The sequence below is a fragment of the Struthio camelus genome, chromosome 4 (genome assembly GCF_040807025.1).
Source record: "Struthio camelus isolate bStrCam1 chromosome 4, bStrCam1.hap1, whole genome shotgun sequence".
Classification (NCBI taxonomy): Eukaryota; Metazoa; Chordata; class Aves; order Struthioniformes; family Struthionidae; genus Struthio; species Struthio camelus.
In genome coordinates, this window is record NC_090945.1 from 61,324,946 (window position 1) to 61,348,991 (window position 24,046).

Consider the following 24,046-nt stretch of genomic DNA (forward strand, 5'->3'; position numbering starts at 1 on the left):
AAGAATATCTATTTAATTCTGCATTTCAGTTCCATTCCTTGTTGAAGAAATTATACTGATTCAAATATTGCTTTTCTTCTGTCTTCAGCTTTTAATAAAAAAAAAAGTCCCGGTTCAGTTCAGCAGAAAGTGAACTTCAAATAACATCTGTCTCAAATCCCATTGTTTTTCCGAAACGCACAGAAATTTCATTTCCAAATCACAGGTATTTCCATCTGAACTGTAATTTCACTTGGCTTAGATGCTCTTGAATTAGCCCAACACAGGAACGTTGCCTCCTGAGAGAGTCCCTGCCTTGGTTAAACATTTTTTTAATTTATAATATTAACCCTGGGCAGAGGTAACAAGTACTGGAAATCTCTTCCTTGTACTTGTAAACCTTGTTTCTCGATTTCAATCCAAGGGTTCAAAGGTTTATACAAACTTCTTAGATCAGAGGTCAGACACAAATTGCTGCACTTTGCAGCTTCGTTCTGCCGATATGACAGAATTTCACAGCAAAGAAGATTGCCTTTCATCCCCCTCTTCTCCGCTCACAGGCAACACTAGGCAGTTAAAAGCATGATATGTACAAGTCAGCCATTGGTACCTGAGTTTAATAAATAACTAACTGGGTTTCAGTGGTGCAAGGTGCATATTATAAAAAGGGTCAAATGTCAGTGCACAAAGAAAAAAACATGCAGTCACTGACTAAGCCAAATGTTTTGAGTTTAATGTACTTTCAACAGTGCACATTCACATCGCAGTTGTGGTTTGCTTTATGCTGATTTTCATTTCTGTGACCTGAGGGGGAGGAAACAAGTTAGGCCACTTTCAGCTTTCCCTTAAATCGCTCCCTCCTGCTGAAATCAGAGTTGCGTGTTGGGCCCCTCTCTTGTTGTAGCGTTCACGTGGTAAATACGAAACCGAGAATGTGGCAATAAAAGTAGTGCCAAAGATTAGTGTGAACTGAAAAGTCTTAAACCATGCTTTATTGTTGTAAAATCAACTAAGCAGGTAGACTTTGTATTAAGTGGCAGTATGTGTTATGTTTAATTCTAGAATTTCTATAGGAATTAGCTGAAAAAATGAGATCAGAAAGGCTGAAAATGGAACTGTAGTCTATGGACCCCTTTTAGACACTTTTGATTGCACTATTAGGTGGAACATTTTAATGTAATGTTTACACAGATAGATAGACAGACAGACAGACAGATGGACAGTGGTCTACATGACAGAAACACACAAAAAAATCACAAGCACATGCACACATATCCCTACGCCACAGAGTTCAACAAAATGTTTTGTAGACATTTTCAATGATAGAATTACATCCCTGTGTTTATATATAAGATATATCTTCCAAGAGGTAAGAAGTGAGATAGGTGAATGCCTCATCTTTCCTATATAATAATTAAAAGAGGAGCCTGCTTTTGTTTTCGGTGCTAAATTGCAAAAGATCCTTTTTCCTGTCTTTTTTATGGTAAAAGCTTGCAAGCTCCTCATAGTCCAGCCTATATGAAGCTCTTCTTCCTTTCCTAGAATGGATGTTTTTTTAAAGCAGACGACTAGGGAAGAGGGCACACTTATCTGCATGAGAACCTCTGCACAGAACACTATTTCATTGCATTCATGGAAAACGCTCTGTAAAAGAATTTTCCCGTTAAATAAGACTCGTCTACAATAGGAAATGCTTGTTCCATATTGAATGATTACACTGCACTTTATTTAAGTGTCACGCATTTTCCTGCCTGACAGTGTTAATAATAGACTTTGACTAGACTGAAATATGGGAATTTGGGGGGAAGCGAAGGGTTATGTTTCCTGATTTGGAAAGCTGATAAGGAGTACACAGCCCATTCCCCATCTTCTCAGCTTTCCTTAACGTGTGGCTTCAATATCTTGCAGGATGATAACGTCAGACCCAGCCAGCAACTGGTCCTATTGAAAGAGTTAAGAGTTATATAATGATTTTGAGCTGCACAGTGTAAAAGACAGAGCTGGGGCAAATCAACTGTATAACACACAGCTTACACCACTTGTTGGGACAAAGTTCTGAATGACTTGCGGCAAAGAGCAGTATAAAATAAGGGAGGAGACTGGGTTACACTTACCCACACTTTCTTCAGAAGTGGTTTAAACTAAGATGGCTGGTTTGGCACTGCAGTAAATGAAAAGCACTCAAGAAATACATAATCCATTGACACATGTAAAAGCAGGAAAAATGACAACTGTAGGATGACTGTAGGATGGTCTGTGCTTGTGGTGCTTTGACGTATGGGTAACTTTTTGGCCACTGTCACTTCATTCTTGCCATGAGAAAACCGTTTATGCACGAACAGAATTCTTGCTTGTGATCATCAAAAAACAATGGCATGAGGTAAAAACCTAGGCTTCAGAAAGTTTTCTTACTTTATTATCTGGCTTGTCATTTTCCAAATTTAGATTCTTTTACTTGAGTACTGTTTTAGTAATTTCCAGGCCAGGAGAACGGATGGTTCAAGTGCCTCCTTCTTGTGAATGTTCATTCCTCTACGTTGATAATGCCTATGGATAATGCAAGTCGAATTTTTGGTAGCATCACCCTCCAAATAAAATACGCCTTAAGAGGGTGCAGAAAGAGTTGAAAATAGGATAGGCGGGAAGTTTGCATAATACAAAGTGAGCTGTTTTGTATAGAAATCATAATTTCAGTTCCATTATTATTTTAATATCGTACACAAAATTACAGTGGCATAAGATTAATATGGCTAAGGGAACTGGTATGGTACAGCTAAAGGTACTAGGTCTGTGGTTCTTAATGCTGTTCATGACAGTGATGAAAATAAGGAAAGGAAGAAGTTTAACCTTCAAATCCTAGTCTGAAGTTGTATTCAATTGCCTAATCAAGCACTCGATTCTCTTACTGGAATTAAAGTTTGTACTTGGACAATTTCAGGATATTAATGTACAGAATGCTTTCAGGTGTTTTCCTTGTAAAAAGGAGGAAGACATAGATGAAAATATTTACAACAATGTTGTTGCAATTTTTTTAGCCAAATACATTGCTCTTGGGTAGTGCCTGGGGGACATAACCTGTCTCTGCAAGACTTTTAAGATGGGATTTTCCATATTGCTCATCAATGGCTGAAATATATCCTCATGGAAGCCGTTAGAGTCTTACAATTGCTATCAGCAGGAGTAGTGTTAGATGGAAATCTCACCCTCTTCTGTTTCTTTACATTTTCTTCCTTTTTGAAAGGAGCAGGACCATCCCAAAGAACACTTTATCAAAAGATGAAACCAACCATTTTTCATGTGCTTCAAAGGAAACCAACCATTTTAAGCATCCTTGAGCCACCTAGAACAAACTTAAGCAACTGACAATTGGCTTGCCTTAGTAGATGGCTTAAATTTAGTGCATGGACCTCTTCTGCAGTAGCTCCGTGCTGAAAACTGCCTCTCAAGGCCAGAACATTAACCCACCCAGTATAAGGTGAACAACACTAACTGACCAGAGTAAATTTAAAGTTTAAGCTTAAAGTATGGACTCTTCCACTGAAGCCAGTGTCAAGACCCCTGCTGAGGTCCCAAGGACAATATATCTACAGCCACTGTTAGTTGAAATGGGAATTCCAGAAGTGAGCCTATGGCTTTAGTAGGTTAGAGCATCCTACAGTCCTGGAAAACTTTTTATGACTGAAGGAAAAGCCTAGCCCAGAGGAGGGAATAGCTCTAATTTTTTCTAGACATAGTAGCAAGACATTACTTTTAAATATTGCAGTGGATTGCAGGAGTATATTCTACTAAGAAGCTAAAATGTATTAAGTATTACCTAATTACACTTGAAGTAAATCTCTCCAGCATGGCACTGGTGCTGTGTGCCTCACTGAATTGTTAACATGAAACTCCCATCACAACCTGAGGAGGAAAGCGAATCCCTCCTCTGTGTATATTATATAGGTCTTTCCCCTTTCCCAAGACAAAGCTGCAAAATGTAAAACAGTTGATAAAAAAATCTGTTAAAACTGAAAATGTGTGTGTTGTAACATTACCAAAACGTCCTCAAAACATACTAAACCGCTCTTCTCTTCTAAATGACCATTCCTCATATAAGCACTAAGCCTTTAGTATTTTGTTGTGTTGGCCTTTGCTACTCTACCTTAATCCTCCCAGGCATTGTTTCTTCCCTTGCCAATCTATCTAAAGGAGAGGTAGCTGAAATAATCTTTGGACTTTACCAAAAGCTGTGAGCCACTTCTGTCATGTCCCTGGCTCCTCTGTCTTTGCACAAACCTTCAAAATCCTGTGAATTTTCTTCCTCTACATCCATCCATTGTTTTCTTTCCTCATTTTCTCATCTCATTTACTCTCTCCCTCAGTTTTCTTCTCCATCTATCTCAATTGTGGTTTTGATGCTTTTATAAAAAATGCTTTTGCCCTACATCCTACTTCTTTCAGTTGTTGTTAACATTATAGTCCCTGTTTTCAAAGTGAGTCTTTACTAGCCCTGCGGTACTTTGCATTGTTTCTCTCTGTGTTGAATATAATACTTCTCCTGGGCAGAGACCCACTGTTATATGTGTTCATACCTGAGCATACCTGCAGCATGATGTGAGCAACAAATGTCGGTGCATGTGCATCTCCCTGGTCACATGCAACACCTGAGCTGAAAGGATTCTCCCAGCCCACCTGGGAAGAGCTGGACAGGTCCAAGTGCCTTAATTCAGGCGCGCACACGATTGTGAGAACGTGTAATGCGTTAGACTTTCCTGAATCCACTGTGCCAGCGGCAGGATAACCGACACAGCGGACAGACGTGCTGTTGTCACCAGGGCTGGTCTGAGCTAAGAGATTACTCTCCCAAGTTGTCTGTCGCAAGCTGCTCATCAGGTCTCTTGCCATCAGATGTTCCTGCCCCTTCAGATATGCTGATGCCATTAAGCACGTTCTCCATAGCGTTTTGCCAAAATGATCCAGATTAGGAAAACCCACCTTTTCAAAATGTTTAAACTAGGCTGGGGCAAATTCTTCATCCAGCTCAGCTGTGGGTAAAGCAATGTGTCTGACACACTGTAGACAGCTACCATGGCCTGTTGGTCTCAAGCACTCCTTTTTTTCTTAAATGTCCAAAGAGATCATCCATCATTCTACTGAACAAAGACTTTTTTCCTAGAAACCTGCTCTTTCCTATATAAATGGCGTTCAGAAAAGGTCACGGGCCAAAAAGCCATGCTGAAATGATTGCCCTCATACAGGACAAGATTCAGCTTCGGACTTCTGCATTTCATAAGTGACAGCTTGGTAAGGATCCAGGCTCTGATCCAGCTCTTGTTGTTCTCTTTTGAAAACCACATTGGGATCAAGCCTTTGACCCTTAAAGTATGAATTAAATTAGAGTCAGGCAAACTCTTAGCATGGATTTTCCACCGAAGATCTGATCCCTTTTTTACCCCTCCTCTTAGGCACATGGAGGGAAGGCAGGGAAGCTGCCTGCAGCAGGATGTCCCCAAGCTGCTTACGACCAGGGGACAAAGCAGGAAGCACAAGGGCAGGCAGGGAGCATTACAGGCCCCATTGCTATGTCATGCGGGTTTGTAAAAGGGGTGGGACTTTCTGTTTCACCACTAATTTAGGAAGGAGCACCTTGAATGTAAGCTCCCTGCCATGGCTGTGTCGGTAGTAGTGGTAGGCTATCTCTGTTTTCTGCAGTCATACGCATCATGGCTGGTCACAGACACGTCCTTACTAAACAAAGCCAAAGAAGCCGGCTTTGTGGAGCTCGTTTATGCAAATGAAACATATCAAATGAATGAGTCCTGCCAAAAAAGATAAGATGTATAATGATACTGCAGTTATATTTGAAAGGAGAAGTAACTTGCACATTATATTCGAAGCAATACTTATGCCACTGCATTATTTTCAATTGACATGTTCCTCTCATTTTGCTGTTCAGCTGAGAAATATGTAAATAGGCAAATTGTGTTTTCAGCAAAAGCATTTCTGTACTTATTTGATGTTTATGGTAAAGTCACACAGTTAGCTGTTGTTGTTATTATTATATATCTTATACATCTAAAACTTCCATTAGCAAAGAGTCAGCTTTTAAAAATAGTAAGCTTTAACTGTAGCAGTACTTTCAGGGCCACTACAGAACGTCAGGAGCAGGATTACTATTTGGCCTTATTATTTTAACTAAAAGAAGTAGAAAGGTCACACTTAAAACAGTAGCTGACATTTTACTCTGTCAACAGAGTGCATTTAGTTAAAATGTTGGTGGCTGACCTCCTTTCTGAAATGACAGGAGTTGCAGCTTACAAGGCAAAACTGTGGCAGCTTCTCAAAGCAAGCAGGTTGGCATATTTTCATGAAGGACCGTTGTGTAATCTCAGTAGGAATGTATACACTGCAGCCTAAGTGCCCGAAACGGTCTACAGAAAAATGACAGCGTTTAAGAGAACTTGGCCTAAAACTTAAAACAGTCTCTGGCGAGAGGAGTGGTACAGCGTGGTGGTAAGGTGCAGTTGTCTCCATCCTGTCCTCTCACCCCTCTCGCTCTTCCACTTCTTCTCAGACAGCTTTTGGGGGAGGATCTGGAGAAATGCTGTAGGGATGCTCCGCACGCTGACAAGGCTCTGGTCATGGAGCAGCTGCCGAGGGTCACGTGGAGCCAGCGGTGTCACGGGGGTCTCTAGCTGCCTCCCGCTTGTGTGAGCCCCCAGCCGTGGGCTGTGACTGCCCATGGCTCTGCAACCGTAGAGGGGGACACACGGTGCCACTAAATCTAACGTAATGCAAAACTGGAGGCATGAATTAAACACGATCGTGGACAAAATCCTCCACAGAGCACATGTGGGGTGTGGACACATGCTCACCGCCACTGTGGGCCTTGCGTTTGTAAACGCTGTTTCACCATAGCCGAGGGGCTCATTTCAACAGCGGTGCGGGTGGCTGCGTAACGTCCTAGGGTCATGTGGAGTGTCGTACAAGCCCATGGGTAAGATGCTATATGGACTGACTTTTTTTAAGGGATAAAGACTAACCTTCTTTGCATCAGAAGACAGTGAAACTGCCCTGGGAACGCAGGTATATGTTCAGTTCAGGGATTGCCTTACTTCGTACCATGCAGTCATTTGCCTTTTACACTTCTCTCTCTTCTCAGCACGTAACTGACCTTTTTTGTGCCCACTTCATGGATATCAGCTGCCAGAGTTTCTCTGCTTGCTCTTTTGTTGCTTCTGGTGCAGATCCACATAATATGCTTGAAGGCATTTGGTTTCTTTGGCCTTAAACCTTCTCAGCAGCAGGGGCCACCCCAAGATGCAAAGGCCTAACTGCTTTAGCCATGGGAAGGGGGCAAAAGGAAAGGCACAGAGGGACGAGAGAGCCTTGGGGAAGGGGGCTGGTGGTGCCTGCTCCCACTGGGCGGTGAGGAAGGTTAGCGGTGGGGACTTTTGTTTCCGAGAGGCCATCCCCTCTCAGCAGTAGTCCCCGTTTCACGGTCTGCTTTCGTGATCAAAGCAGTGAGCCCCCAGGCATCGAGGTCTGGCACGCAGTGCTGGGAGCTCCCGGGCCTTGCTTTGCTGCCTGCACCTCACTTTGCCTTTGGCCTGGCATAAGGGGCATCAGAATTTGGCCCTACATTTTTGCATTTTGCATTTTTGCTAATCGAGGCACTGCATTTAATAAAGAATCTGCCTTTATTAGCCAACCCATTCACGGTATGCCTTAGCTCAGTCACTGGCAACATTTCCCATTTACTGTTCTGAGTTGTCATGTAAAAGGAAAAAAAGATGAAAAAGAAAATAATTAATGTTTAGGGCAAGTGCTCTTTACACACAACTGATTGGCAGTGGGGAAGAGACTTTTGTAAGAAAGAGGAAGTGAAATTTGAATGGTTTCACTGAAACGTGTCCTTCTGAAAGTTCACCTGGCAGTAAGGGAGAGTCCTTTAAGCTGAACTGAAAGGTTTCCGAGTCGCGCTTTTAATATCCTGATAGAAGTTAGAATCTATTTAATGCGATAGGGAACGTGTAGAAAAATCCAACAATCTTTACAGCTTTTTCTGAGTAAAAAAGAAGCTAATCATGTTTCAGGAAAAATTAGGAGTATTTGCTTCAACTGCTTGGACACAAAGATTCGGATCAGTCTTATTAATGAAGTTTGCCATAAGAAGGAGTTCAAGGTTAGACAAACAAGCTGAAAAAGGAATCACGCTATGGGGAGAAAGTCTTTCACCAGGCACAGACTGACAGAGATCGAAGTGCTTCCAGTTTGTATGTTATGTGCTAGCACTACCACCAAGCAAACTGAACATTTAAACAGTGATTTGCACTACTGAAGAAAATCTTTCAGTGTTTCAGTGTATCGCTCACAGCCTGTTCAGCTTCTTTCCTCCGCTACAAGTTTGATGCTGAGGAGGCGGCAGACAGGGCTGCTCCCGTGGCAAGCAGGGCTATGCTCGTATGTCAGATACCGAAGTCGGTGGGTGACAGAGCAGAGAATGGAAAATAAATTCATTCAGTCAAGGTGATTATCAGGTGTTTACGAGGATGAACAGCATGGGTGAGCTAAATGGTGGGAGCCGCTGCTTTTTTCCACATACCTGCACCTCCAAAACACACACATACACACACATACACCCTCACCCATGACTTCCCATTTTTCTCCTCTGAACTTTTTTTATCAGATTACCTTATGTCACAGTCTTTTGTTCATCCCAGCTGATGTGGTTCTCATGGACAAAACCCAGCCCCACATCTCTTACTCCCAAAAGAGAAATCCTGTCAAAGTCCTGCCACAAAGCTCCTCCGTCTTTAGTTTCCTAGATGCTGATTATACCTGGATACTGATGGGTGCCTCAGTATCTACACAGATGTGCTGGTAATTAGTCATGGGGGGTATAAAGGACAGCGGAAAGCAGCCAAGGCGCCTGGCCACCCAGAACGCTGGTGCCTGCTCAGGGGGCATGAACAATCCTGCAGAAATATAACTGAGATGCCACTGAGCCCCTAAAAGGACCCAAATTTTTATTTGTTTGTTTTTCAGTAATTTCTTAAATTTTAAATGGCTAAAAAAGGTGGCAATGATTAGGGAAAAGGATAGAGGATAACTATTTTTTAGAAAGATGGCTTTGAGTGTATGACACCAGAACAGCTCTCCTGGGGTCTGATTTCAACACCCAAGGCTCCCCAGGGAAACCACGGGAGCCTTTTCTGCCTCAGTTCCACATCCTTCAGAATGGGGTGAAAGCCATCCTAATTCAGCAGGATGCTACAATGGCAAATTCCTGCATTACTATTTTGAGCTGCACAGGATGGGGTGTTTGGGGTACAAACGCGATTAGGTGGGTATTATTTCTTAAATTATAGTGTAGTTTGTTTTGACTGTTTGAGCTTCAGTGCCTGTTTTGCTTTTTTGCTGTTGTTTTAAGTTCTTAGCATTTCAGATATGATATGCACAATATAGCAATAGCTATAATAACCACAGTTTTAATGCACTCCTGATAAGCAGTCATTTAAAACTTAGCTAGCTGTCTCCAAAGTACAGCCATTCTGATTAGGAATTAATACTTTTGTCTATCTGTCTTTTACAAATCTTTGTCATTGAGATCATGTGCACTTTCCTCTTCAGAGACTAGAAATCAAGCTCTTATATTTCATAAGGCAGTACATTTTAATATAGCTTAAACTTTTGCTTCGTCTCTCAGCATTAATCGCACTTTATGGATATACTCAAATCAGCCTGGCATTACCAATACCACTCAACTCCCAGTATTCACTGATGCCCTGTGTCCAGCTACGCAGGGTAGCAAGCTTTCATGACCAGTTTAGTGTGGACTAACAAAATGCATAGGTATGGCTGAACACTTCAAAAATTGGTTATTTTGAAAACAATTTTCTTGAGAGTGATTGTTTTTTGACATGAGTCGGTTAAGTTGTTCTGGCAGCCTGGTTTATAAAGTAGTATCAGCAGGTGGAGAGGGCTCTCAGAATGGACACGCTTGTGGTTTTTCTCATCAAGGTAGATGATATCTGAATGTTGTGAAGGTGTTGATTGTCATGTGGCAGTGAATGTTATTAAATGTGTGTTTAGCTGAATCAAGTAAGACTCTGTTGGCTCTATAACTGTCTTAGATACCGTATATCCATTAAACCAGGGTCTTTGGACTTGCACAGAAAAAATTAAGCATATTTGATCATGAATTTAGATTCCCTATAGATTACACAGGGATGAAAGGCATTTTAGGTTCACAGAGAATTTTTAATTATTCACCAGCACAGATTGTGTACAGTAGTATTTGCAGCTACAGTGGCCATGAGCACGTAGCAGCAGCTTGAAGTGCTCTCACCATTAGACATCATCTTCCTCAGGCAGGGAGCCTTGGCTGCAGTGCAAAAGTGTTGGAAAACAGCCAGTTCCTGAACCGCCACCGTAAGCCCAGACTGAATTAACAGCACGTTTCTGGTGGGGCAGGGGAGGCTTTGCTCCATCTCTCCTCTCTCCAGGCTCCCAGTGCCTGTCTGTTGCTTTCTAGGCCATAGCCCGGGTGACTGATCCATGCAGACACTGAATACAGAGACTGTTATTTTACAAGTTGACATAAAACTGATGGTAATGACTCATTTTTAAACTTACCTAAACCTGGGAAGATAAGTAATTCTCTTGCCAACAGGTGGCCAGTGTAAAGGTAGTAATTATTATTCAGCAAAGTGTTTGTTTAACAAGCTTTGCTTTCATTTAAGGAAAGATGAAGTCACATTTTTAGGAACACCGTTGTCAAGTGAAAAATGAAAATCTGCTTTAATTTTTTTAATGATGTAAAATAAAAAAGGGGGAACATTTCAATCAAAGAGAAACATTTTTATAAACAACATTTTAAAACAAGAAATTGTCGTAACTGAGGCACTTCCATGAAGACCTGACTTCACAGAAAGGGCATTTTCTAAAGGAAAAACATTGCCTGGACATCACCATCACTAATACTGTCTCTCCACCTTCTCTGCCTCCCCCTCTGCTCTCCATATTTTTAAATGAAAATGGCTGCGCTGCACCAGAAGTCATCAGTGCACCAGAAGTCATCATGGTCCAAACACACCTGCAGGATCGGGTCTTTTCATACATGTAGGCTCAGAGAGGTCCAGTTTCTCATTCCCAAATGCATTTAAGAGCCGAAAACAGTGTTTGACCTGGCTGGGACAGAGGCATTTCTGGATATAGGCAAGCACAATTCTGGGCAGCTCAAGGACTTTCCTGAAAACATTCTGAGGTGCTAAGCTCACTAAGGAGATACACAGGTCTTGTGGGTTATAAAAATCAGACTTAGCTGCCTAAATTCTGTATACAACTTTCTGTGAACTTGAACCTACTTTACCAATAGAGCCCTACCTGTGTGTAATAGACCTTCCTGTGTGGCAACCAGTACGTTAAAAAGGGCCAAATTATTCTAACAAAGGGTTCATTTCAGAGTCCTTGTGGAACAGAGAGAAACCTGTGTCACACTGAATTGCTCTACTACATGGAACAAAAACATCTGGCTGAAGCGTCATCCTTTTTTACAGAAAATAAGCCTGCCAGACACAGACAGGGAGTGTTTCTCTTGGTGGTTTGCAGAGTTTTTTTTCTGGGGCCAGTGCCCTTTGACAGTTCCATTAATAAACTGATCATAAATACAAAATCATGGCAAACAAACTGGTTGATGATGCAAAGGTTGATGAGGTTGTAAATAATAACGAGGAGAGGACAATGATGCAGCATTCAGTAGGTGGGATCCACTTAAAAGGCAGTTGGACTATGGCCAAATGCAAGGTTTTGGCATTTAGGAGTAGCACATGCAAGGCATGTCCCCTTGGGATATACCTAAGTGTATATCCCATGCTCCCATGGGATATACACCAGCAAGTGGTACCACGGAAAAGGATTTAGCGTTAGAGCAGACAAAGAACTGAGTATGGTTTGCTAGTGAGAAGGTGTGGAGAAATAGGCCTTGGCTATGTAAGAGAAATGGGGAGAAGAGAGAGGCATGATTTTATCCCTGAGTGCAGCAAAGGTGAAAAAATAGAGTGTGCTTTGGGAAGAGCCAAGAAAACAATTTTAGAGGAAAAAAAATGCCTGATGATGAAGTCTTCAGGAGCTGTCTGAAAGGTTTATTAAAAAGAAGACAGAGTTGCGGCTTGATTAAACAGCTTAAATATCATCAAAAGGCAAAGATACAGATATTGAAAGACTCTTTAATCTAGCAGAGAAAGGTTGAACAAGTAATCCTAGCTGGAAGCAGAAGCCGGACAAATTCTCATGAGAAATATGGTTTGCTTGTTTGTCAGAGAGAGTGATTACCAAACAAGCCATAAAGGGAAGTGGTAGGGACTACAGCTCTTGCTGCCTTAAAATCAAAGCTGGATATCTTCTGGAAGATATGATTTACTCAGATAAATGTTATAGGACTCAATATGCCAATAACAATAAAATGTAATGGTCCGTGTCATATACAGTCACTCATATTAAATGGTCTGATGGTCCTTTCCAGCTTTAAAAATCAATGAATTAACTACTCTCAGAATCCCAAAGTGTCTGGTGTTTTTTAAGTTGTGCTCAGAAAGAGATCTCATTATCTTGCAGTTGTAGTAGTTAGCATTTTAATCTTTCTTCTGTATTTCTATATTTCCCACCCTCTCCCTGTACTTGAATGCAGAATGAGATTTCAGAATTTTGCCTTTCCCTTGCTGACTTGCAAGGCTGTGATGGCTGACTGCTCTAAAGCAAGTGGCCTGCAGTAAGGGAGTGCTTCTTTTCAGCTTTTGTGAAGTCATATTGCAATCATGAAGGAGACAAAACATGCTAGACATTGTACCACAAAGAGCAGGACGTCTCAGAAGCTTGCCAGTTTGCTCTTTGCATAAGAGAACAAGAATTGATTTCCTCAAATTTAAAATATATTTATTATTTCCCACTCAAGTGCTATTCTGAAAGCCTACAGAAGCCAGGAGGTGGTATCAAAAGGGAGTCACACCTAGTGCTTCATGTGCATCCCCCACCTTTCCCTGTGGAGTTGGCACTTTGCTGTTCAGGAGTAGAAAGATCAACTGAGGAATGACTTAGAGGGAGAAGAGGGCTCTAAAGGTGGGAAACGCTGGCTCCATAACAGCATCTCCCCTTTCCCAACTAGTGCTAATTCCTTCCTGCCCATCAAAGAGGAGACAAGCCCCCGGAAGGATATGGGGTGGTTGGTGGCAGCTGTTCATGCAACTCCAGCCTCCTGCAGCAGCAGCTCTTGGCATCCCCCCTCACACTCCCTCAGCGAGGGGATGCACCTAAATCGAGGCTGCATGGCCACAGTCCTCGTCCCCTTCTCCCCTCCCTGTACCTCTCCCTGCAGTAAAACGTTCAGGGTGGTATGGTGCATTCTCCTGCTCTTCTGCAGCCTTATTCCCAGCTTGAAAAATGAACTTACAGAACAGCCGCAGGAAGACAAAAGGGAGCAGGTGGGATCCTGGTAGCTAACAGTTTCTGACTTACGTTCTCCTTCTTCCTCCTCCGGTGCCTAGGTTTTATCAGGCTTTGAATGATTTTGACATCATGACTGCTGAGGACTCCACTGCAAGGATGAGCAACGATTCTTCCAACGTGACCACTACTAAAGTTCCCGAAGGCGTAGCTGGTGCACCTAACGAGGCCGCTTTGCTGGCACTCATGGAGCGTACGGGATATAGTATGATTCAGGAGAACGGGCAACGCAAGTACGGCGGTCCCCCTCCCGGCTGGGAGGGCCTGCACCCTCCTCGCGGCTGCGAAGTTTTTGTGGGCAAAATCCCCCGTGACGTCTATGAAGATGAACTCGTCCCCGTCTTTGAATCTGTCGGCCGCATCTATGAAATGCGCCTGATGATGGACTTTGACGGGAAGAACCGCGGCTATGCCTTCGTGATGTACACGCAAAAGCATGAGGCCAAGCGTGCTGTCAGAGAACTGAACAACTACGAAATCCGCCCCGGGAGGCTGCTCGGGGTTTGCTGCAGTGTGGATAACTGCCGGCTGTTCATTGGAGGCATTCCCAAGATGAAGAAGAGAGAGGAGATCCTGGAAGAGATTGCCAAAGTGACAGAAGGCGTTCTGGATGTTATCGTATATGCGAGCGCGGCCGACAAGATGAAGAACAGAGGCTTCGCCTTTGTGGAGTACGAGAGCCATCGAGCAGCTGCAATGGCCAGGAGGAAACTCATGCCTGGAAGGATCCAGCTGTGGGGACATCAAATTGCTGTTGACTGGGCAGAACCGGAGATAGATGTGGATGAAGATGTCATGGAGACTGTTAAAATCCTGTATGTGAGGAATTTAATGATTGAAACCACAGAGGACACCATTAAAAAAGTCTTTGGGCAGTTTAACCCTGGATGCGTAGAGCGGGTGAAAAAAATACGTGACTATGCCTTTGTGCACTTTACAACCAGGGAAGACGCCATTCACGCCATGAACAACCTTAATGGTGCTGAACTGGAAGGTTCCTGCCTGGAGGTTACCTTGGCCAAGCCAGTAGACAAGGAGCAATATACTCGCTACCAGAAAGCAGCCAAAGGAGGGGCAGCAGCAACCCCCGAAGTAACGCAGCAACCCAATTATGTTTACTCTTGCGATCCGTACACACTAGCGTATTATGGCTATCCGTACAATGCCCTGATCGGTCCCAACAGAGATTACTTTGTGAAAGGTTAGTAAGCACAGCTAGGGGATGTGATGGGCTGGTTTGATTTCAGGCAAGGGTGGCCCAAAGCCTGTCTGAGCCAGATAACAGCTGACGATTTTCATTTTTTTCTTAAACACTCCTTTACAGTTCCTTTTGCTGTATTCATGATCAGTCTCATTTTAATTTATGACTGTGCAGACTGTATTTATGTAGTAAAATTGCTAATGTACAAACCAGTATAATGGAGGCATTGAAAATGAGCTAAAAGACTTAAGCACAGGATGGGAAAGAAAGTGATCTGCTTTTTATGAGTGCTGCGCTAACTTTGGGCAAATGGACAGTCCAGGGACTTCAGTTTCTGATGCCTCCTTCCAAACTGCTAGATCCTTAGCATCAGAGGCCCTGGCAAAGGGTGCTCCCTTTGCCTTCGCCTGGAGGTGGGTCCTGGGAAACCTGCATCCCAAGGCTGGCCATCCAAAGGGAGTGCTTTGGATGGGAAAAACCTTAGCTGGGAAATCTCCAGGCGTCATTTGCCCGCTGCATTAAAATGGCAGCAGTGCTGCGTCCTTTAAAGACTGTTAAGAACTACGAGCAGAAGGGGCCATATGAGTGCAAAATAATTTGTTACATCTAATTTAATTAGTTATGGATTGCAAATATTACAAATTAACCAAAAATAAGTTATTCAAAAAAGCCCTAGCAGCTATAACTGGTGTTATAATTATCCTGTACTTACAGGAATTATAGTTTCCTGAGATCCTTAATGTGTGTTTCCATACAATAGGCAGTTTACCATGAATATATTCTTTAAGCACCCACATAAAAAAACAAATATTTTTAACCGTGGCTGATCAAATATTATATATCTGATCAATATATCAATTTCCAGATTTGTATTTACAATGAACTACAAATGAGTTAACTGACAAGTCTAAAAGTACAATTAGGCCATCACAGAGTGCATTAATACCACAATGTCCAAAGTACTGTCGTAACGCGTGTGGAGTTGCTAACACAAATAGAGGCGATATTTCTGGAGATGGAGAATATTCACTTACTAATAAAATTGCAGAGAAAACAAAAGACACCAGTAAAAAGATATTCAGTAAGGGGACAATGTTGGTTAAAGGGCAGATTCAGCTTTGTGACGGCGATCTCTGAAGGACCCTATCACAGGCAGCTGAGAGGCAAGGTCTCCTTTGGAGGACAGCTGAGAAGAAGCTAGTTCCTACCACGTAGAAATCACCCCTGGAGGAGCCTCTGACTATAAAGCCTATGTTATACCCCTAAAACTGGCCATGAGAGTGGTATGAATAAATGCTTAATGTCTTAACGGTCAGAAATATCAAGACCAAAACTTGCATAGCTCCATTTGGTGCTTCTGGTGAGGCCAAATGCTCTATTTTCATGAGAGTCAGTAAAATTCAGGTCAAACTAATTTCAGCAGCCCTGTTTCTAGGCATATGCCTCCAGGTTTCAGTTCAGTGTTGTCAGTACTCCCCGCATTGCTGTTGCTGTATGTTATTCATCACCCTCTTTCCTGTTGTTATTACAAGCAGGCAGCGTAAGAGGCAGAGGGCGAGGAGCAGCCGGCAACCGAGCCCCCGGCCCCAGAGGCTCTTACCTGGGGGGATATTCTGCCGGCCGTGGCATTTATAGCAGGTACCACGAAGGCAAAGGAAAGCAGCAAGAGAAAGGATACGAGCTGGTGCCCAGTCTGGAATTACCCGCCGTCAGTCCGGTGGCCATTAAGCCTGGTGCAGGTCAGTATGCGCGCTTGGGCTGGCCTGGCCCATGGGGAGGGGGACGCCACGGCTGGCACACACAAGCCTGGCCTCGAGCATTTCTCAGATGCGACTAGGTTGGGAAAAGGACCTGGGGATTTCCCATGGCAGGAAAGTCCTCGGTTAACACAGAGCTCCTCCATCCCCACCGGCAGCCTGGGGTCGGCCCTGCTGCAGGTGCAAGGCCGAGAGCGCCGGGTCCCATTTGCGGCCGCGCAGCAAACCGCAGGGGAGCTCTCCCCTCTCCCGAGCTATGTCCAACCAGCCGAGAAGTCCTCTGCTCTCTCCATTCCTCTCTCCGTGTAATGATAACTGCAGAATCTAAGTGGTGTCAGAACAAAGCTGCAGTGGTTTATTAGAACATGCTTCATGCTGTATGGAAACTATATAACTTGCAGTGGAAACTGTAACTTGCACCTAAGGAACGCTGTGAAAAGAAGAGCCCTTCATAACAGCTGGATATGATAAAATGAAAAGAAAGGTCTAGAGAAAAAGGAACACTGTTAAAAAGACGACAGCAATTTTCAAAGGAAGATTTCCAATAATTCTACCTTTCTCTTCAGATTTCCTGAGAACACTGTCCACTCAGAATCAGAAAATATTACCGCTATGCTTATTTGTAAAGACACTTTAGGAATTCCAAGCATCACTAAAGGATGCTTGAAACTGATTTTTGAAATGCACACTTTATTTTAACTGAGTATTTATTTCTGAGGCCTATGTAACTCATTAGACTACCAAAGAAAGGCCTGAATCTCAAGTCTAAATGTTTCTACACTTCAGTCGTGTTCAGATTCAGAGGTTTTCATCTGGTCTTGCCCCTCTCGTGCAGTTTCAGCACAGACTCCAATCACAGAGTGTCCTGGTCTGTTTTTTCCAACCAGATCAGCTGAACTAGTAAAAGTTATTACCTGCCAGCCTTACCTCTGTATTAAAAGGATATTAGTCTGAGATCACGTTACCAGAATGGAAGAGCTGAGATGTACTGACTTTGCAAGGTTTCCAACTGTTTAGAGTAACTTTCATGCGCTGAGACACTTTCTCTGCGCAAAAAGTTCTGCAGATTTCTGAGACATCGCCCCATACCCCAACTGCCTGTTACCGCTTTTCTGCCAGAAGTTACTGCAGAACAGAGCATGGGGCCTTTGCTGCAGTGAGAAATTACGCAGGTTAATTAACCCAGTGCTAAAATTGGTTTGAGCTGACCACGTGGAACTGGCATGAAGGAGAACAGGAAACGCTCACATGCAGAGGTCTCCACTGGAGGAAACAGCATTATGCTATCGGTGGGAAAATCTCTGCCTGAAAGAGAGGATTTGATCATCATTTGCTGCAGTTTCCGTGACCAAAATGAGACTACTGCTTGCTGGGATCTGTCATTCTCATAGGCAGAATTGCAAAGTTTTGTCCCAGCGAAACAATACCACATGCTAATTTGGTTTCACTTGGGATTTACTGGCTGCAGCTCACACAGATGCAAACATCACCACTTAATCCACCGTTTGTTAGTCACTCAGTTTTCCTTATGACAAACCTTAGTGCTGAAAGGCTCATGAACTGAAAACTGAAATGTGCATTAGGAAGCAAAAATGGCATTATAAATATGATTATTGGGAATGTTCAGCAAAGTACAGTTCTTCCCTAAGCGGTGCCACCAAACTCCATTTAGGAGCATGTACAAATTCACTGTCTTTGAACTCACAGGCATTATGATGAGAGCACTTTCCCTTTGTCTGGAAGCTTTAATTATTTCATGCTGTCCTATTTTGGCCTGAGAGGAAATTCTCTTAAGAGCAATTTATTTTTTAGTGCCATTAAACAGATTGATCCTGCAGCAGAAAGACAAGATAAAATGTTTTTATCAAGTGAGGCCTGCGAAAGGCGTAATAGTATAATTATAATAGTGGATATAATAGTGGATATTTTGCAGCGTTGGCCAAAGGACAATATGTAGACTAGATCAGTTGCTGCCTGCAACTTCTACAACTGCAGGATGGCAGTGGTCAGACCGGGCTGCACAGACCTGGCGCACAGCGCCCATTGCCTGGCAGGGCATCGGCATGGCCGTCCTGGAGTGGCCCCGGGCCCAGGGCTGAGTGTGAGAAATGCACGGGCAGAGCGCACGGCACCAAGCTGATCCCTGCACATGGTTCACATGGGCTCTGCTGCCGCACCACCAGTTGCGCAGAAAGAAGAGGTGCCCAGCACGTACAGCTGTGTGGTGCAGCGAGAGCAGCCCAAAACTGCAGCGGGAGAGCCAGCGTACCCTGGCAGGAGGGTTGCTCGCTCTCTGAGTTGAAGCTCTGGAGGCTCTTGCCCAAAACAGCTTTATGTATCTGGTCTCTCCTAGTGGCCATCCCCGCGATTGGGGCCCAGTACTCCATGTTTCAGGCTGCCCCGCCGGCCAAGATGATGGAAGATGGCAAAATCCATGCAGTCGAGCACATCATCAACCCTATTGCCGTCCAGCAGGACCCAGCCAGTGTGGCAGCCGCTGCGGCCGCCGCCACTGCAGCTGTGATACCAGCTGTCTCAACGCCTCCCCCCTTCCAGGTGGGTTCAGTGCTCATGTCCTGCTCCACATAGCCGGGTGGGTGGAAAGCCTACATCTGGCCATGCTCCTGTGACAGAGACACTTTATTTTCTCCCTCTTCCCTTGTCCTAAGATACCTAGTGAGATTCACCTCACATAACTTCAGATGTCTACTTAGTGGTTGTATCTGATAGCTGAGCCAATGCCTGAGCTGCATCTGAGTAGCCTCCTTTCCATTCAAACCATCCCCCCGTATCCAAAGCCAAACCATTCTCTATATCAAAGGAGAAGAAGACGCATTTCTAAAGTGCAGCCCATTTGACATATCTTAGACATCTGCACTTCAGACGATTGCTCTTCCTGCAGGGTGCTGCAGCCTGGGAGGGAGAGAACAGACCCCAAAGTGATAGAGCTCTCGTCCAGCAACAAGGCACGCACTTTCAACCTTTCCTTCACAATCTCTTGTTCTAGGAGATTTTTGTCATTCAGCAAGTGGAAATTTTAAGTATGGCATTTTAAGTGCCATAAAGCCATATTAAAACCTTTTTTTCCGTAGATGGGACTGGAGACCCCCCCCTCATTGCCTACTGAGCTTCAGGTTTGTATGCTCCTGCCCCCTGGACCTTTACCTCTCATTATCTGGACACGTCTAAGCAGAATTGCAGAGGTCACCCCAGAGCCTGCTGGCCTCATTCTCCACAGCCCGAAAACCTGCTGTGCTGGCTGTCCCGCAGTGCTGTTCCCCCCGGGGCGGGCGCAGGTGCCTGGCGAGGAGCAGTCAGCCAGGGCAGGTGTCTGCCCCAAATCCTCTCGTGGGAGTGCAGAGCGCTTGGGGCGGACGCACCCACATATTATGTCCAAACCTTTGGGGTTAGGTGGACTATGAGGTAATCACTCCTCTTCTGTAGTTGGAATTCCATTATTTTACACTGACAGTATAAAATGTAAAAGAGAAGGTTTGCACTAATAAGGCTACAGTTACACTGTGCAATTACGTAGCTACAAACCGTTTGCAAGTCATTGCTCTTTTAACATGCACTGTTTGTATTGTAGTAGAGTCTGAGTCCCAGTCTAGGGTAAGGGATGCCCTTGTATGAGGCCCATCATGTGCAAAATGGATGTTTGCCACAAAAGGTTTACCACACAATAATTTCTTTCCCCTACATTGCCAGGCCAAGGGGTGCATTACTGTGCATGCAGGGCGGACGTCCACTGACTCGTTCAGCATCGCAAGGGAGCTGGAGGTGGCAACAGGCCCCCAAGGGGGCTCTGCCTGTGTTTCTGCTGCTGCCCCGTGCTTTCAGTGCTGCCAGGGGCACGGGCATCCGGCAGGGAGACATGCTCTGGCCCTCTCCCCGAGACAACAGGAGCCTGTTTGCAGTTTGTCTCTCCAGCTCCACCACAGCCCTGCTGGCACCATCTGCCAGGGCAGACGAGGGTCTGGACAACGGTGCCCAGCATGAGTTGGGTGCTTCAAAATACCACCACTCCTGACTAGCTGGATTGACAAGAACAAGCTGGTGTAGGAAGGGCTGTGGGAATTATAAATAGGGATTTTTGGTATGAGAGCCAGCAGGAGTCGGTATAAGGCTCAGGGGGAGGGACACTTTGCTGAGGAGGTTGGCCGAGACACTGGCAGGCTGTGCAAAAGGCAGCTCAGAGCAATTGCACAAGCAGCCAAATGTGATGGGGCAGGATGCAAATGGAGCAGAAGGAAAACGAGTGCCACAAAGCATGGTGAGGGCAGGACAGGAAGACACAGAGGCGCGCAGGGTGTCAAAGGCAGTGCCGAGCCTTACCCTACGTGCACCGGGATGTGGCATCAGCCGTGGGCCTTCATTTCACCCTCCGCCTCTGCCCAGCGCCGGGACCCACAGCCCAAGCACACCTGTGAGTTTTCCCAAGGTGTTGCTAGCCCCCGGCAGACCAGCTTGGCCCCCAGCTTAGCTCCTTCCACCAGTCAAGCCCCTGATCCCTGCTCATGGGTATCCTTCTCCCCCTTAAAAACTGAAAGGAAACGTTGCCAGGAAGGTGGGTAACTTTTTGCTCGGTGGAGGCTGTGTGAACAGTGGCACTTTGAACTTAAGAGGCTCTCGGTTTTATTCCCAGGGCCGCCCGATAACGCCGGTGTACACCATGGCTCCCAACGTGCCGAGAATTCCCGCCGCCGGGATTTACGGGACAAGTTACGTGCCGTTCGCGGCGCCTGCCGCAGCGACGGCGACGATAGCCACACTACAGAAGAACGCGGCAGCGGCGGCGGCGGCCGCTTACGGAGGATATGCCGGCTATATACCTCAGGCGTTTCCGGCCGCCACCATCCAGGTTCCGATCCACGACGTCTACCAGACGTACTGAGACTGGCAGCGAGAGAGGCTGGAGGAAAAACAAACACTGAAGGAACACTTTACTATTTATGAAGAAAGAACCTACTGCAAAAGAATAACATTTGGACTCAGCAAACTGATGCAGAACCTGAAAGTGAAGAACGTTAAAGAATATGTTTGAAACATTTTATACGCATGAAGTTTTCACTAATTTTTTTAGGCTATTTTTAAAATTTAACATGCCTGTATTCATACATTTCTAAAGGACCTCGATGCATTCAGCCCACTGCTTACATGCATTTATATGCATTATAGTGGGATCGCATATGGTCTTTTTTTTAGCATTCTATTTTCAATATATTTGTGGTATGAAGGTTATTTTTTAGTAACTTCTGCACTCCAGAGATGTCTATTTTGTAGTGCCTTTAATAATATATCAGCTATATATTAAAAAGCCCACCTGAGCAGCTAGGGAAAGTTTAAACAATATATTTTGAAGAATATATTCAATATTTAAAGAATGCATACCTTAGAATTTTTTAAAAGAAAAAAAACAACCTGTATCTTATTTAAAAAATTATACTGGAAAGTGCAATTTGAAAAATGTGCAAGACCTCTGCATTTTTGTGCTGGCATTAATACAGTCTCTTTGTTATTATTGGGAATGAGAAATAACTAATATTGCCTTTTTGGGGAAAAAAAAAAGCCTCATCACACAGACTTCTTCCTAGTGTGATTAGCAGGCTTACGTTAAGTAAAGGAAAGGTTCTGAGTTTTCCTTAACAACTGGATTTTCTATTTATTGAAGCTACTAGAAGTTCAGCCTTGGAGCACATGCAGAAATGAGTATCTGATGTTTCACGTACGGTGTCTTGACTTAGATCTTCATCCAGTATAAAAACTAGGCTCTTTTTAAATGCTCTTTATTTTATTCTTTGAAGTATATGTTGTAGTGACAGAGAATGTATGCTGTCGTAGGCAAGACGGAGCGTGCTCTTGTCAACAGGAAGTACAGCGTTATTTACCTATAGCTTCATCATGTTCCGTGACAAATTTCTGAGGTACTAGGGGTGTTAGTGATATTGGAATTAATAAAACAGGGCTAGCCTCCCTCCCACCCTCCCTTCCACACTTAATTCCAGTTCTCATTAACTGGGGTTATGCCTGCACATCAGGGATGGGAGTGATTAGACCCAAAGATTTTAAGAAATAGAGCTTGTAAATATCTTTAAATATACATTTTTAAAGTCATTTTATGTTGCAAATTTACATGGTATGTGGTTTGCCACAAAACAAAAACATTTTATTTCAATGTTATAAAAAAGTTTGTTTTATTAAGAAGTAAATATATTATTGCAGTGTTTTGTGGCCTGTTTAAAGGCTTTTATTTAGTAGTGCAGTGAATGTAAAATATAGTAAAATGTTAAAGAAATATCTTGCCCATTTTATGAAGTGCATCAGCTCTGTAAACACAACTCCAGTGAAATGAGATGTGAAGCAGGGAGTGAGTAAACAATTTCCTTTTTATGGTACAAATACCAACTGAAGGTTTCATGTAAAGAAATATTTTGACCACTGAACCACTTCCAGATTATGTCCGAGTCAGTTAAGTGACCTTTTGATATGTATTTTTCTTGCCTCAAAATTGAGCAGTTGTTTTTTAGGTGCTTTTAGTCAGCAAAGCTGAGCTCTATTTAAACCTATCGAACGATTATCGAAAGCACTGTGAGGATGTTAACCATTAAATTGGACTCTGTCCCTCCATGCTCCTTTCCAGGAGACTTTTATTGCGGGTTCCAGCGCTTTTGAAAACGCACCTAGACCTTAGCCCAAGGGCCCGGCCCGTTTTTAGGGCGAGAGGAGGCGAAACGGGCAAAGCCCTGCGGGAAGCCTCGGAAACGCGCCCGGCAGCAGCACCCGCCGGAGGCAGGCAGTGCCCGGCCAGGGGCCACGAACGGCTGCCCGAAACACGTTGGGGCTCTGGCTAAGGCCTCGCGTGGCCAGACACGAAAGGCTGGTGGCGAGGGCCAGCCCAGCGCCGCGTCCGCTCTGCACAAACACCCTGGGGTCAGGGAAGGACGGTCCAGCACGGGGGACCCTGCCGATCCCTTTCCCAGCGCCCCGCCACCGCCAGCCCTGGGCCAGTAACCCACTGCTCCCGCTCTCACCGTACCTTACCTATACTTTTTATCCAGTGACAGGAATAGAAAGGACACCCTAATGTAACATGGCAAGCCCCGAGGTGTCCTGGCCCCTCATGCCCTGGCCAGAGCGGGCAGCCCCTGGGCACCAGCCAGCCAGGTAGCTCTGAGTCTCCCGCCTGCCTCTGCCTTTTATACTTGTTTCTAAACCATTTCATGTACACTACTACTGAGGTAAGTCTAATAACTTGAAATGTGAACATCTTTAGGTTAAGAACAAACTATACAAAGAAAAAAAAAAAAATATATATATATATTAAAAAAACTAGCGTGCCTTATTCTCAAAAGAGCAGATATTTTAGGTGTTTTATTGTATCTCTGTTCTCTGTACTGTTGGAAGCCTCTGAGTTTGTTTAGTTCTTGCTCCATTTACGGTACATTTCTAGGATGTAGTGAATAAAGCATTCTTTAAAAATGGAGACTGTTATTTCATTGTACCACCCTGCCACCAGCTTGAGTCATCCAGGAGAGGATGTCGCACTGCGTGGGCTTTCGGGCTCCTCCCTGAGAGCTGGGGCAGGGGGGGGAGCAGGGCACCTGTGGGAAGGGGAGATGTGCTGTCC

General features: G+C 44.3%; 1 protein-coding gene across 21 annotated transcripts in view; it reads left to right on the top strand.

Moving 5' to 3' along the window:
* RBM47 (RNA binding motif protein 47) overlaps positions 1-22,406 on the top strand; it is an 87,302-nt gene extending 64,896 nt beyond the window's left edge. For 7 of the 21 annotated variants that reach the window (XM_068943077.1, XM_068943081.1, XM_068943086.1 and 4 more), the window contains 5 exons: positions 13,503-14,662; positions 16,195-16,401; positions 18,773-18,975; positions 19,512-19,553; positions 21,065-22,406. In XM_068943077.1, coding sequence (XP_068799178.1) covers positions 13,503-14,662; positions 16,195-16,401; positions 18,773-18,975; positions 19,512-19,553; positions 21,065-21,313 — 1,861 coding nt within the window. In that variant the 3' untranslated portion in view covers positions 21,314-22,406. The remainder of the gene's footprint in view (positions 1-13,502; positions 14,663-16,194; positions 16,402-18,772; positions 18,976-19,511; positions 19,554-21,064) is intronic. The other 14 variants (XM_068943080.1, XM_068943090.1, XM_068943091.1 and 11 more) reach the window with 3 other exon arrangements.
* The last annotated feature ends 1,640 nt before the right edge of the window (positions 22,407-24,046 follow it).